This window comes from Helianthus annuus, chromosome 16 (genome assembly GCF_002127325.2).
Source record: "Helianthus annuus cultivar XRQ/B chromosome 16, HanXRQr2.0-SUNRISE, whole genome shotgun sequence".
NCBI classification, from domain to species: Eukaryota; Viridiplantae; Streptophyta; class Magnoliopsida; order Asterales; family Asteraceae; genus Helianthus; species Helianthus annuus.
This window is the reverse complement of record NC_035448.2, coordinates 181,737,996-181,750,368: the sequence shown is the minus strand read 5'-3', so window position 1 is coordinate 181,750,368 and position 12,373 is coordinate 181,737,996. Positions and strand designations below refer to the sequence as shown.

Sequence of the window (12,373 nt, the reverse complement as noted above, 5' to 3'; positions counted from 1 at the left end):
GATATTTGAATTTTGAAATGAGATCATCTTCTTCTTGTTCTTCTTCACGTTTGTGGGGTGGGGGAGGAAAGAGAAAGAGAAAGAGTTGGTGATTTGATGGTTCTGGAAAGTCACTTTCAATGTTCAAAAGCACAAAAAGTACCTTTTTCATTACCCAAATTGCCCTTTAGTTGTACTAGAAAGTAATATAAGAATTATTTAAAAACTAATATTTACCTAAAAATAGGAGAACCATTGATCTACTTAGATGAAACATAATCAATGGTTGATATTGGGTTTTCATAGTTTTCTAAAAAAGATGGGGTTTTCCACTTAGCCCTTCCCTATATATATATATATATATATATATATATATATATATATATATATATATATATATATATATATATATATATATATATATATATATATCTATACTACTTTAATAAGCATATAGGAAGGGCAAGAATGGTCATTTGCCATTGTACAACCATTTGAAGCCCATTGTACAATCATTTAAGCACAAAGTGTTGAAAATCTAAAGCTGGGCGGCAAAACAAACTTTGGGCGGCCAGATCTGGATTCAAATTTTGAATCCCTTCACTCATCCCCATCCCAAGAAACTTTTATTATTCGCCAGAAGATCTGTTCCTATTGTTTCTTCTTCCTAGAGAAACCCTAAAACACAAACCTCACAACCATCTCCAAAAAGACACCGATGAACTCATTCACCGTCTCCACAACCCTAAACCATATTCCCCCTTTCTTCAAGGCCTTGTTTCAGAACCCCACGCTTCCAATCGAGACCTAGAGTCTGATATTCAAGAGCTTCATGACAACGAAGAAGATGATGATGAGAACCGAAAGTCGCAACTATCTAAACCGGAAGATCACAGCAATGAGGAGTGGGATATTCGAACTTCTGTTGGTATGGATTGCACTCTTGATAACGAGGTATTACCTAATTTACATATTATGTTAATTTGGTTTCGATTCGGTTTAGGGTTTCTGTTACAGTTTGATTGCTAACATGATAACATAATTTTCAGTTAGGGTTTCTGTTACTTTTTGGTTGATTTTATTATGCAGGAAGAGCTTAACATAAATTTAGGGTTTTTGTTAGTTTTTCATTGATTCCATACCATAATTTTTTTATGCAGGAAGAGTTTAACATGATAACATAATTTTTTTATGTTCTTACCCCTTTCTCTCTTTTCGTTTTTTAACTCAATTCGTTTTTGTAGAACTCATATCACCAGATCCGGTTTCAGTGACCCTCTTTTCGTTTTTGGGAGTAAAGAACAAGTAGATCCGGTATCCTATATGTTTGTAGAACTCATATCACCCCTGTATGTATCTTGTATTTTTGTAGATCTAGGGTTTCTTCGTATTTTTCAGATATGTAAAGTGATGATTTGTGTTATTACAGGATGAAGATCTAGGAACTACAAATCACCGCAGAACTTGATTTTGTTTTCCTGTTGGAGCACCATTAAGTGGGATTAACTACAAATCAGCTTAAGGTAACATCATATTCATGAAATTACAGTTTTTCTGTAATGATAATATCATATGTATCTCATTCATTAATCTGTTAAATTGTCGCATCTTGATATGCAGACATATGATAAGTCCAGTGGTGAGGGCCCAGATGGAGCAACGAAACAAATACAGAACCTGGATAACGTAAGGATAATAGTGTACTTTTTTTTATGTGTAAGTGTTTAAAATGGCTGATAAGTTATAAAGCTACTCTGCCTTTGGAACCTGGTTTGGCCTTCAATTTGACACTTCATAGTGCTTGAACTGGTTTTTAGCAGCTGTTAATGTCATGAAAGTTGAAAATCATAGAAGTTTTTTTGGTTATTCTTACATGAATAAACATAATGGAATCCGTGCAGGAGCTTTATTTGGAGGTCGGTGATCTGGATAAGTATTCTATAAATTATGATAGAAGTGGGACATCAAAGGTATCTTTTAAAGTTTTGGTTTTTCAGTTGGAGATGATTCTGTTATATATTTGCGTTCTGAATCTTTTTGAATCTTTTTTTGGGGTTAGGGATTGACTGAGGTTACTATATTGTAAAGAGAGCTAGCTATTAGGGGTATTAGATTTGATTTCAAAAGCTATTTGTTATAAAGAGAGCTAGCAGTTACGGGGTAAATAATTTGAGAATTAACTACAGTTAAAAACTGATTTTTTTAAAAAAATATTATACCTATACGCTGTGCTTAGGCCTTAGCACTGCGTATACGTGGTGAGTTGCTGAGTATAACATGAAACGTGGGAGTTCATAACCAAATGACCCTAAACCTATACGCTGCGCTTAGGCATTAGCGCTCTATATTGGGGTTGGGTTGCTGAGCATATGTTCCATACTCCCCCATCCTCCTCAAATACGCATCAAACACAACACACACTAAAATACAAATACACGCTGTGTATAAGGGTTTCACACGGGGTTTATCGCGTTGTAATTAAAATATGCGTCTACTAGCTGTGTTGAGTTTTATTTAAGATGCTCTTCCACTTCAGAACTCAAATTATTGATGAACGAAAATTTTTCGGACATATTAGGTTCAGAGATCGATGAAGGCTATCTATTTGATTGATGATCTACTGGCTGCTGAAATCAGTATCAGTGGCAAACTGCAAGTTCTTGACAAGTTGCTACTAGCGATTAAAGGATGCGAGTTAAGAGCACTTGTACTGTTTCAGGTAACTAAAAAGTAATTTTACTTTAGTTTATACATAATTTTGCTCTCATAAAGAATTGTTTTTTTGAATGACAGTTGGCACTTAATTCTGAAAAGGTATCAACTGGACATTTGTTAGATGATCTCTACCATTGGGGCTGCTGTACATGGGAGGTTTCTATGTATTATTGACTCCAATTTGTGTTGTTTCAATGGCAAATAAAAGGGAGTTAACTGATAGTCTTGAAGGATTGGCTTTCTTATTGTTTGATCAGGTAAACTATGAGTGCATCTTTTGGTGAACTTTGTTTGGATGTTTCTTAAATTATTGTTGACGAATCTTTTATTGTTTGACAGGCTAAAGTCCCTTCTAACTCAAACATTAGCTCTCATAGATTACTATCTTTTAACTAATAAAATCTATGTTTAAATTTAAAAAGTGATAGTGTGGTTCCTCTCTACTCAGCAAGGCCAGATCAGATGAAAAGGGTTCTAAAGCATGTGTGTACAGCCACTGTAAACACACTTGGAGGTTACGGGAAGTGCAATAGCCGACACACGTGGATTTATTTATGTAGAGCCGATTGATTCAGTTTCCATGGATGGCAGTTCAATTATTCAGGTAAATTTATGCCTTTACGCATATCTATTTTGCAGGATGGGTTGGGTTGTGGGTTAGGACAGCCTCTGGTGCACATTTATTGTCTCGGTCCACCTTGGTTGGAATTGGAGGAAGCCGCATAAGTTGATGTATCTTGCTCTTATGAGGTGGCCTATGTACAACAAAGGGACCTATAAGAGCAGGTTGCGTCAATATTGGTACTTTATTCGAAGACAGGATTGATGGAACAACCCGAAACAACTGAATCTTTCAGCTGTCGACAGGGGTAAAATGGGGAATTTCTCTGTTGATAATTGGCAGATAATTCTGTGTTGGTTTTACACTACGGTGCGTCTTGAAATTGTGCTCATGATGTTCTTGGATCTTTTATGCTGTGTGAGCAATGAGAGCTGGGACTATCAGGGCTGTCTATGCTGGAATTGTACAGGAGTAGATGTGAGTAATATACTGAAAGGTTTACCAAAATTCACGGTGGTCGGTCACCGGGGTCATGAGATGAACATCTTGCAGTCAACGGATAACAAAATGAAAACTTTTAAGAGAATTCAATTCTTTCGTTCAATAAAGTTGCTGATCATCCACCTGATTTCATTGAATTTGACATTCAGGTACCTTTTTTTAGACATGTGTTGTGTTTTCGTTTTATGTTCGCCGCGTATGACTTTTTGATTTTTGATTTTTTTTTTTAATTTTGAGTTTGATTAAATGCAAGATTTGACCTGATAATGTCTATATGATCTTTGTTATGGTAATAATCTAGAAAACAAAATGCATTTGGATGTGAAACAAGGTTACAAGAACTCTGATCGTTTTGTAGGTGATGAAAGATGACACGCCGATTATCTTCCACGATAATTTCATCATCTCTGAAGAGAATGTAAGTTTGTTTAATGTTTTACACGAGTTTATTATCTATTATAGTTATTATTATTTGTTCTTTTCATATGCAAAACACAAAATATTTTCAAAGATATAGTTTTTTAGTTCTTTTGAATTCTTTTAATCATATAATCATATTTGATGTGTTTTTTATCTTTGAAATTAATGTATTAATTGGGTATTTCAGGGCAATGTAGTTGAAAGACCTGTACTTTTCTCTAGCTTCCAGCCTGATGTAGCCTTGCTGATGAAGAAACTTCAGCATCAATACCCGGTTAGTATTTGACGATTTTATGTTTTATTAGTGGTATCAATGATTTACGAGTTTTACACTAAAAAAGAACAGATCTAGAAATCACTAAAATAGGGGCAAGCTAGCCTTGCTGACAATTGGGTTTGTGGTACGTGCGCGACTATACATATTTTTACAATGAAATTACACACGAATTGGTTTTAAATTTATAAAAGTGATTATTACTTTTACATCAAAACACACACGAAAGAGGCAAGTGTACCCCGTCATATATGTAGTAAAGTATCGGTCAGTACCAAGTATCGATCCACGGAAATGGGCGGAGAAATAATACTAGACCTTTGCCACTAAATTACCGGTAAAAACATAATTTGTTTTGGTTTTAATTAATCTAAAGTAAGCATAAATAAATATTTATAAAACATAGTAAATTATATATAAATAGCCTTGCTTAATACACAACCAAAGCATGTCAACTAAGTCGGTTTTGGCACTAGAAGCATTCGGTCAATTTTCCAATTTAAGACAGTTAGTATCCCTTTCGGGAATCCTAACGTGACAATCATTCGGAAAGTTAAAACGATAAACACACTTTAACCACCTAAAATTGTTGTTTAACGTGCGATTGATTAATGTCTACAAAAATCTCCTAAAAATAAGTTAGTCATCCGTTAGGAGTTTTCTAACCTCACTTAATCAAGGAAAGCAACACCGATAAACACAATGCAACCACCGAGACAAGCATAAACTAGATTAAATCACAACCGAGTTCATTTTACAAATCTTGCACATAAATTCACCAAGATAGCAATTTTGGCCGAAACTACTAACTAAGATAACAAATCATGGCAAGAATTCATAACAACACCATCTAACCCGTTAGAGTCCTTCCGTGAAGGCAAGCTTTCTTGATTAACAATAATTACATTTTATTAAACCACTAACCCGTTAGAGTATCATGGTGCCCACATTTTAACCAAGTTAAGCTAGTTAACCAAATTAAAAGTTTACTAATACATGATTAAATAAGCTTCATTTTTCAACTATCTTACCTAACCAAGCACCAATCATCCAACACAATTACTTATAATCAAGAAATCAATATCAATAACAAGGTTGCAAACTAATCATCAAAGATAATCATAGAAAACACTTCCAAATTTCATTACAAACATAGATTAACATACTAATGGTTATAATCAAGCAAGGGATTGTTGTGTTTTTGCCCAAAGGCTACAATAATACATAAATATTAATCTAAATGCTTGAAACATTAACAAAATTCTGGAAAGATTAGAAATCCAAACCATAAACAAGCACAAGATTAAGAATCCGGATAGTAAACGAGCAAAACCGGGCAATGTGGCTTGAATCCGGGCTAAAGCTGATGCTTCCGGAGCCTGAAAATCGCCTGTGGAGCTCTCCAAAATTCCAGAGTTTCTATAGAATGGTTCTGTTCTGTTTTTATGCTTTTTCGATGTCGCACGGTCGTTCTCCGATCGCACGACCGTGCACTTTAAGCAATTATTGGTGGTGGTCCACCATACTGCGTGACGTCACAGATCGTTGACTGGTCTTCGGACACGCACGGCCGTTCTTCAATTGGCACGGCTGTTCCTTTCCGAGGTCTGCTTGCACGCCTGGTCCTTTGGTCGTTCAGTTCCGAGATCTTGTTGGATCGTCGGATCCGCACGGGGTGCAAGATATGGAACGACCGTGCGTTCCCGGGTTGGCCTTCAATGCCTTGCACGCGGAGTTGCACCATCGTTCATTGCCGGGCCTTTCTTGATTAGTCGGATATGCACGGTCGTGCATCAGGTCGCACGACCGTTCCAGACGCCCAGGTCAGTTTTGTAACAGAAGTTGCGCAGCTTCGTCGTTTTATCCGGAAAGTCCTCGTTTTTGCTATCATCTTGTATGGTATGCTGTTTTAGGCCTGTAAACAAAAATGTAGATAATTAAGTATCCGAATGACGGTTTTACGGCCGAAAACGCATAAAATAGGGGTAAAACGGGGGACTAAAATATGTGTAAATTAACGAATATTAGTTTGTTACATGATCAGGCTCCTTGAGACCTTTCCATCTGTTGCTTATGGGCCCGTAACTCCACTTATACCACGTATCAAATTCATAAACAGTTGTAACTAAAAATGAATGGACAGGTGAACTTCTTGACAAACGGAGGAAACGAGACGTACGACGATGTTCGAATGAATTCGTTAGAAGAAGCAAAGAATCTGGCCATATCGGGAGGATTAGATGGCGTTGTTTTAGAAGTAAAGGGTATGTTTAGAAACCCTTCGGTAGTAAGAGAAATTAAAGAATCAAATCTATCCCTCCTAACTTATGGAAAACAAAAGTGAGTTTTCTTTCCGTCTTTTATCCACGTTGATTTCCCATTTTAAGGATACAGTTATATTAATCATTGTTGTTTATGCAGTAATGTCCCTGAAGCTGTTCATGTTTAGTATCTTATGGGTGTAGAGGGTGTGATTGTTGGGGGGGGGATATTCCACGGTCCTCCCAACCGCCGGAGTGTGACACTCCGCAAGTTAGCTTAGTCCCATAGCCACCTGGGGGTTAATACCTGTTGGTGCACTACATCTGCTGATTACGTCTTGTATCGAGTCATTAGTCTTAAATGTTAGATCTGGGCACAATATACGAGAAATAGTGAGATTGTATAGGTTTATAGGGTTTGGACCGCTCATAGGTACATGGTGATAGTGGGCCGCTTATGTGTCAAGGATGTGGACCGCTCATGTGTCAACATGTGGACCGCTTTTATGACATGTATATGGACCGCTTATTGGGCCTGTCCAATAAGCGGTTCCAGTCGCCTATAAATACCCTTAGAGCGATCTCAATTGTAACGGTTCCTGATTTTCGTACCGAAGTGCTGCCGGATCGAAAACAGGTTGTACTCATCGTCAAATCAATAAGAAAAGGAGTTTAAAGTGATATACAAGCTATTCCTACGTCATTTACTTGTTTTCCGCACCTGTACTTGACGAAAACACCTCCGAACGACTCGTTCGGGTCTGCATACGATCCTACAATACCCTATACCGAGTCGATCCGTTTTCCCATGGAAGAGGTGGGAGGCTGGTGACCTTCCCTGGAGTCGAACCCGGGTCTCTGGATAGAGAAAGGGTGGGACTGGCCAACTGGGACACCCCAGTTGATTGTGATTGTTGATTTAGTAGAAGAAATTACAAGTGCTGTTGCAGGTTTAAAAACCGGATTGGAAGGAGGATTGCAGGGGAAACAGAAGACATATAAGATTGAACTGTCATTTTTGTTGAATTTGATTTCACATGTGATTCAGCATTGATTGTTTGTACATTGGGTTCGGGTCATTTTGACCAACCATTTTCAGAAAAATAGCCTTTTCGCTAATATTAGCATTGACCATATTTTTACTACATGTAACTCCTCCTTATATCGATAAATTCAAATTAATTCGCTCCCTAGGTTAGGCTAGCCCCATAGTAGCAAAAGTTTGACCATATTGACACGAGATTCATGTATTTTAAACTTTTCCATGCTATTTTTTTTGGATTTCTATACTGATTGTTGGTACCACATCAATACTGTAATATCACAAGACGATTGATAAACTTACGGTAAATGAGTATCCTATTGTAAATCGCCACTCTCGCCGCATAGCGCAGATGTCAGTGTTTTCTTTATTTAAATGTTATTTACATAGTTACCCCACGTCGAAAACATCAAGCTTCACCACTGCCGAAGGCCTCATTGTAACCGATGATATGATTCATCATTCAAAACCGTTGATTTACCCACATCTTTAAAACCTCACATAACATAACTAGAATCCCACAATTTTCTTTGTTTTCTCCTGAAACCGGTAACCAGCCGTCACACAATAACCACCAAACGCCATCACGAAACCACCAATCGCCGCACACCGTTGATTCTCCGCCGCTGAAGAAGGCCGCAACCGACCCTCACGTTCTGCTACACTGCCACCATCGTCGCCGCATGCCACATCGGAAACTACATCCCCGTACATAGCCCTAAACTCACCAACCTAAGTGATATGTTTCCCGCCGCATCGCGCGTGTAAATGACTAGTATATATATATATATATATATATATATATATATATATAGGGTTGTGTTCATTTCAGAACTCTAAATAATTACAGAACTTTCAGAACTCCTAAAAAACAAACATTTTATATCTAAGTTTTTGTATTTAGGATCTTTTTATCATCTATTATATGTATTTCTTTGATTACATACATGTTAAAAGCAGTTTACATATGTTTAATCGCCAAAATTATATATATGTGTCATAACTAATTACATATATGTAAAAAAACTAGTTTACATATGTGTAATTATAAAATTACATATAAAAAATGATAAAATTACTCTTAACATGTATGTAATCGTAAAAATACACATAATAAATGATAAAATTTTCCTAGACATAAAAATATATAAATAAAAAGATTGTTTATTAGAAGTTCTGCGAGTTCTGTAAATATTTATGGTTCTGAAATGATCATGGCCCTATATATATATATATATATATATATATATATATATATATATATATATATATATATATATATATATATATATATATATATATATATATATATATATATATATATATATAGGATAAGGATCATGTGAGAAGTAGTAGGCTAATTGAGAAACTTGAGAAGCATTCTGGACCACACATTTTCCCTAAGCAAAAAAATGCAAAAAAAAAAAGATGCAATTTTTTTTTGAAAAATCGCAGCTTTTTTTTGAGGATTTAATTTTTTATTTTTTAAAAAAAATTTTCTTGGATTTATACACATGTGTATATTGTTAATCTTTTAACTATACATATATGTATATTGTCAATTATACATATATGTATATTGACGGGTGGTCCGTAGGACAACCCTTAAGTGCCTTAAAAAGATTAAAATCCCATGCTTTACACGTTTAATTGTTTGAACTTGGTAATCACTATATAATTTGATGTTGCAGGTGTTAAAATGCATAAAGGAGGCTTTTATGGAGTTTAGATGAAAGTTGGAAGCTTGGGGAAACAAGATGGAGCAGTCAAGTAGTGAAAAAGTCAACAAGAGGAAAAAGGATCAGCTGCCGCCGTAGCCTACGGCTTCTGCTGTAGGTTACGGCCCAAAACTTTCAAAACTGACACCGCCGTAAGATAGTAGAGAGATGCCGTAAGGAACTGCTGCTTGCCGTAAGCTACGGCAAGCGCCGTAGCTTATGACGATATTTTGACCCTCGTTGACTTGCTGACCGCCGTAAGCTACGGTGGCACCGTAGCTTACGGCGCCGACTGTCCTCAATGTGTAACTCACGCATTTAATTGTCATTTTGAGGGGATTTATGGTGTCTTATCATATGATTCGGTTACATACTAGTTGGAACTCGAATTGGAGAGCACTTGGAGACATTTTGGGCTTGAAGAACATTGGTGAATCTTAGTTTTATTGTGTTTGATTTTCATGAACATTGAAACTAGTATGGTAATGCTGATTCGAGCCATGAGTGGCTAAACACTTTGTGATTATCCTGGATTGAAGGTTTGCTTGAGACATTTCATGTTTGATTTCCTAATTTCTAGAATAACAATTTTTATCTTTATGGTTTGTTTGTTATGGTGTGTGATTGTTTATTAGTAACTTGTTAATTCTTACGTGAACTAATTAGAAACCATACGTTCTTGGTGCCGTTGGCAATCGAGATATCATGGGTATAGTTAGGCTTGGGTAAGGGTTGATTGATCATCGGGTAACAACCTCACGTTCTAGGAATCTGAGTACTTAGTTCCCTTTCATCACTGCAAGTAGTCACACATGAGCTATGTCTATGTAGTTCTTTCTAGTGGAATGATAACATGAATGTCAATTGAAACCGGAAATCTAGGATGCTCATTTGTCTCTGATTTCCTTACAACCAAAACTTTCATCTTTGCAATTTAATTAGTTAAATTTAGTTCTAAAACCAATTCACTCAAATCAACTCTTGAATTTTATTTTACTTGCAATCAGTTTAATTTTAGTTAACTTATATAAACTTCTAAATAACACACATTCCACAAACTCCCTGTGTTCGATACCCACTTACCACTATCTATTAGTAGTATTTGGATTAAATTTGATTGTGACCACGACAACACGTCAAATTTTGGCGCCGTTGCCGGGGAGTAGTGCGCAACGTGTGTTATTTTTGCTATTTTTATGTTTGTTATTTTTCTGGTTTACGCTGGGTGTGTTAGTGTGCAGGTATTTACAGGTGCATGCATACTAGGAGCTCTCACAAGCTTTCACCATTGGCATTTGATCCGAAAATTGAGCAAACTCTAAGAGGAAACATAATTTTGCTAAGAGAAAACAGAATCAGCGGTTCACCAACAACACCAACTACACCAATCACACCAATTCGATACATGGATCCACCACCACCACCCACTACGGATGAACTTATACCACCTTTTATACCATCATCCACTCAACCTTCACTAAACACTACCATGCTAAACATCACTACCAACCCTATTTCACCTCATGATGTTACACCAACCAACACCACATAACCCATTACCACTCAAGAAGAACCTACACTCACTTTTAACCCTTCTACTACAATTCCACCATTTTCCCATTTCTTCCCAGGTGCAGGTCAATCATCTTCAACCTATTCAATTGCACCAAACTCAACCACTATCCATACTACTTCCACTTTTAGACCATCGAACCAGTCGGGTTTTTAGTATTCGACTTTTCCATTTGGGCAATCTTCGGGTATAGGGGGAGATGGATATGATGAGGGTTATGAAGATTTTAAGGGTTATGATGAAGATGGTTATGCATATGGGGGTGATGAAGATCAAGGGGAATTTGCTTACATACAAGGCCAAACTCAAGGAATGCCAAGTGTTGGTGGAAAGCCTCAATAGCAACTTATACCACAACATATTCGGCCAAGGCCACAAGGACCACAATTGCAACGTCCTATACCATTGCAACAAGTTCGTCCGCAAAACGTACAACCTCAATTCCAAAGGCCGATTCAACACCCACCGATGCCACCATAACAACTTCAACCTCATGTACCACAAGGGCCTATGCAAAGGCCAATGGGTCCTATTCGTCCAAGGGGTCGGTTGGGTGTACCAAGAAGGCATCTTAGAGAACATGCGAGGGGCATTGAAGCGCATTTTAGGCCGGTAATTACTCACAATCCTTCACCGGTAGTTATTCCTCACAACAATCAAGGAAGAACTTTTGAAACGAGAACCAATTCATTACAAAGTTTTCCGAAATATAAGGGTCTAGCAACGGAGGAACCTTACTTTCATTTGGAGGCCTATGACTCGATTTGCAATACTCTTGGGAGTCAAGGATTTTCGGCCGATGATGTTAAGTTAGTCTTGTTTCAATTTTCTTTGGAGGACAAGGCAAAGAAGTGGTTCTACACTTTACCTTCAGCATCTATTTACACTTGGGCGGAGATGCAACAAATATTTCTAGATGAATTTTATACCGCTCAAAAGACCAATGATGCTAGGAAGGGATTGAGGAGTTTTCAACAACAACAAGGTGAAATGTTTCATGAGGCCTTTGAGCGTTTCAATATGATGAGCAAGAATTGCCCTCACCATGGAATTGAACTTTGGGAATTAATGAATGCTTTCCACGAGGGGTTAAGTGCCGAAGATGCTCGCGATTTAATGTCCATCACAAATGGGACTTTTGGCACAAATTACGAGCATGAAAATTGGGAGTTTTTGGAGCAAATGGCAATTACTTCAAAGAGAAAAGATCAAGCATCGAGGAGAGCACGACCGGTCGTTACCCGAACTCAAATGCATGCGGTCGACGATGGTAATGTACAAACCTCTAACCAAATTTATAATGTTTGTGCTATTTGCAATGAAATAGG

The 12,373-nt window shown here is 37.1% G+C and overlaps 1 protein-coding gene, 1 long non-coding RNA gene and 1 other non-coding gene across 3 annotated transcripts; 2 read left to right on the top strand and 1 right to left on the bottom strand.

Moving 5' to 3' along the window:
• The first annotated feature begins 859 nt into the window (after positions 1-859).
• Positions 860-1,474, top strand: LOC118487992. The gene is made up of 3 exons (XR_004883147.1): positions 860-933; positions 1,224-1,328; positions 1,409-1,474. It is a non-coding gene; the product is annotated as an uncharacterized LOC118487992 (long non-coding RNA).
• Positions 1,475-3,133: 1,659 nt separating this feature from the next.
• LOC110916636 (glycerophosphodiester phosphodiesterase GDPD1, chloroplastic-like) lies at positions 3,134-7,815 on the top strand. Its single transcript, XM_035984947.1, has 6 exons — positions 3,134-3,298; positions 4,116-4,175; positions 4,365-4,451; positions 6,595-6,791; positions 6,873-6,931; positions 7,630-7,815. The coding sequence occupies exons 1-5, from the start codon at positions 3,275-3,277 to the stop codon at positions 6,898-6,900; spliced, it is 396 nt and encodes a 131-aa protein (XP_035840840.1). The 5' UTR covers positions 3,134-3,274; the 3' UTR covers positions 6,901-6,931; positions 7,630-7,815.
• Positions 7,816-11,991: 4,176 nt separating this feature from the next.
• LOC118488562 lies at positions 11,992-12,097 on the bottom strand. Its single transcript, XR_004885106.1, has one exon. It is a non-coding gene; the product is annotated as a small nucleolar RNA R71 (small nucleolar RNA).
• Positions 12,098-12,373: the final 276 nt, after the last annotated feature.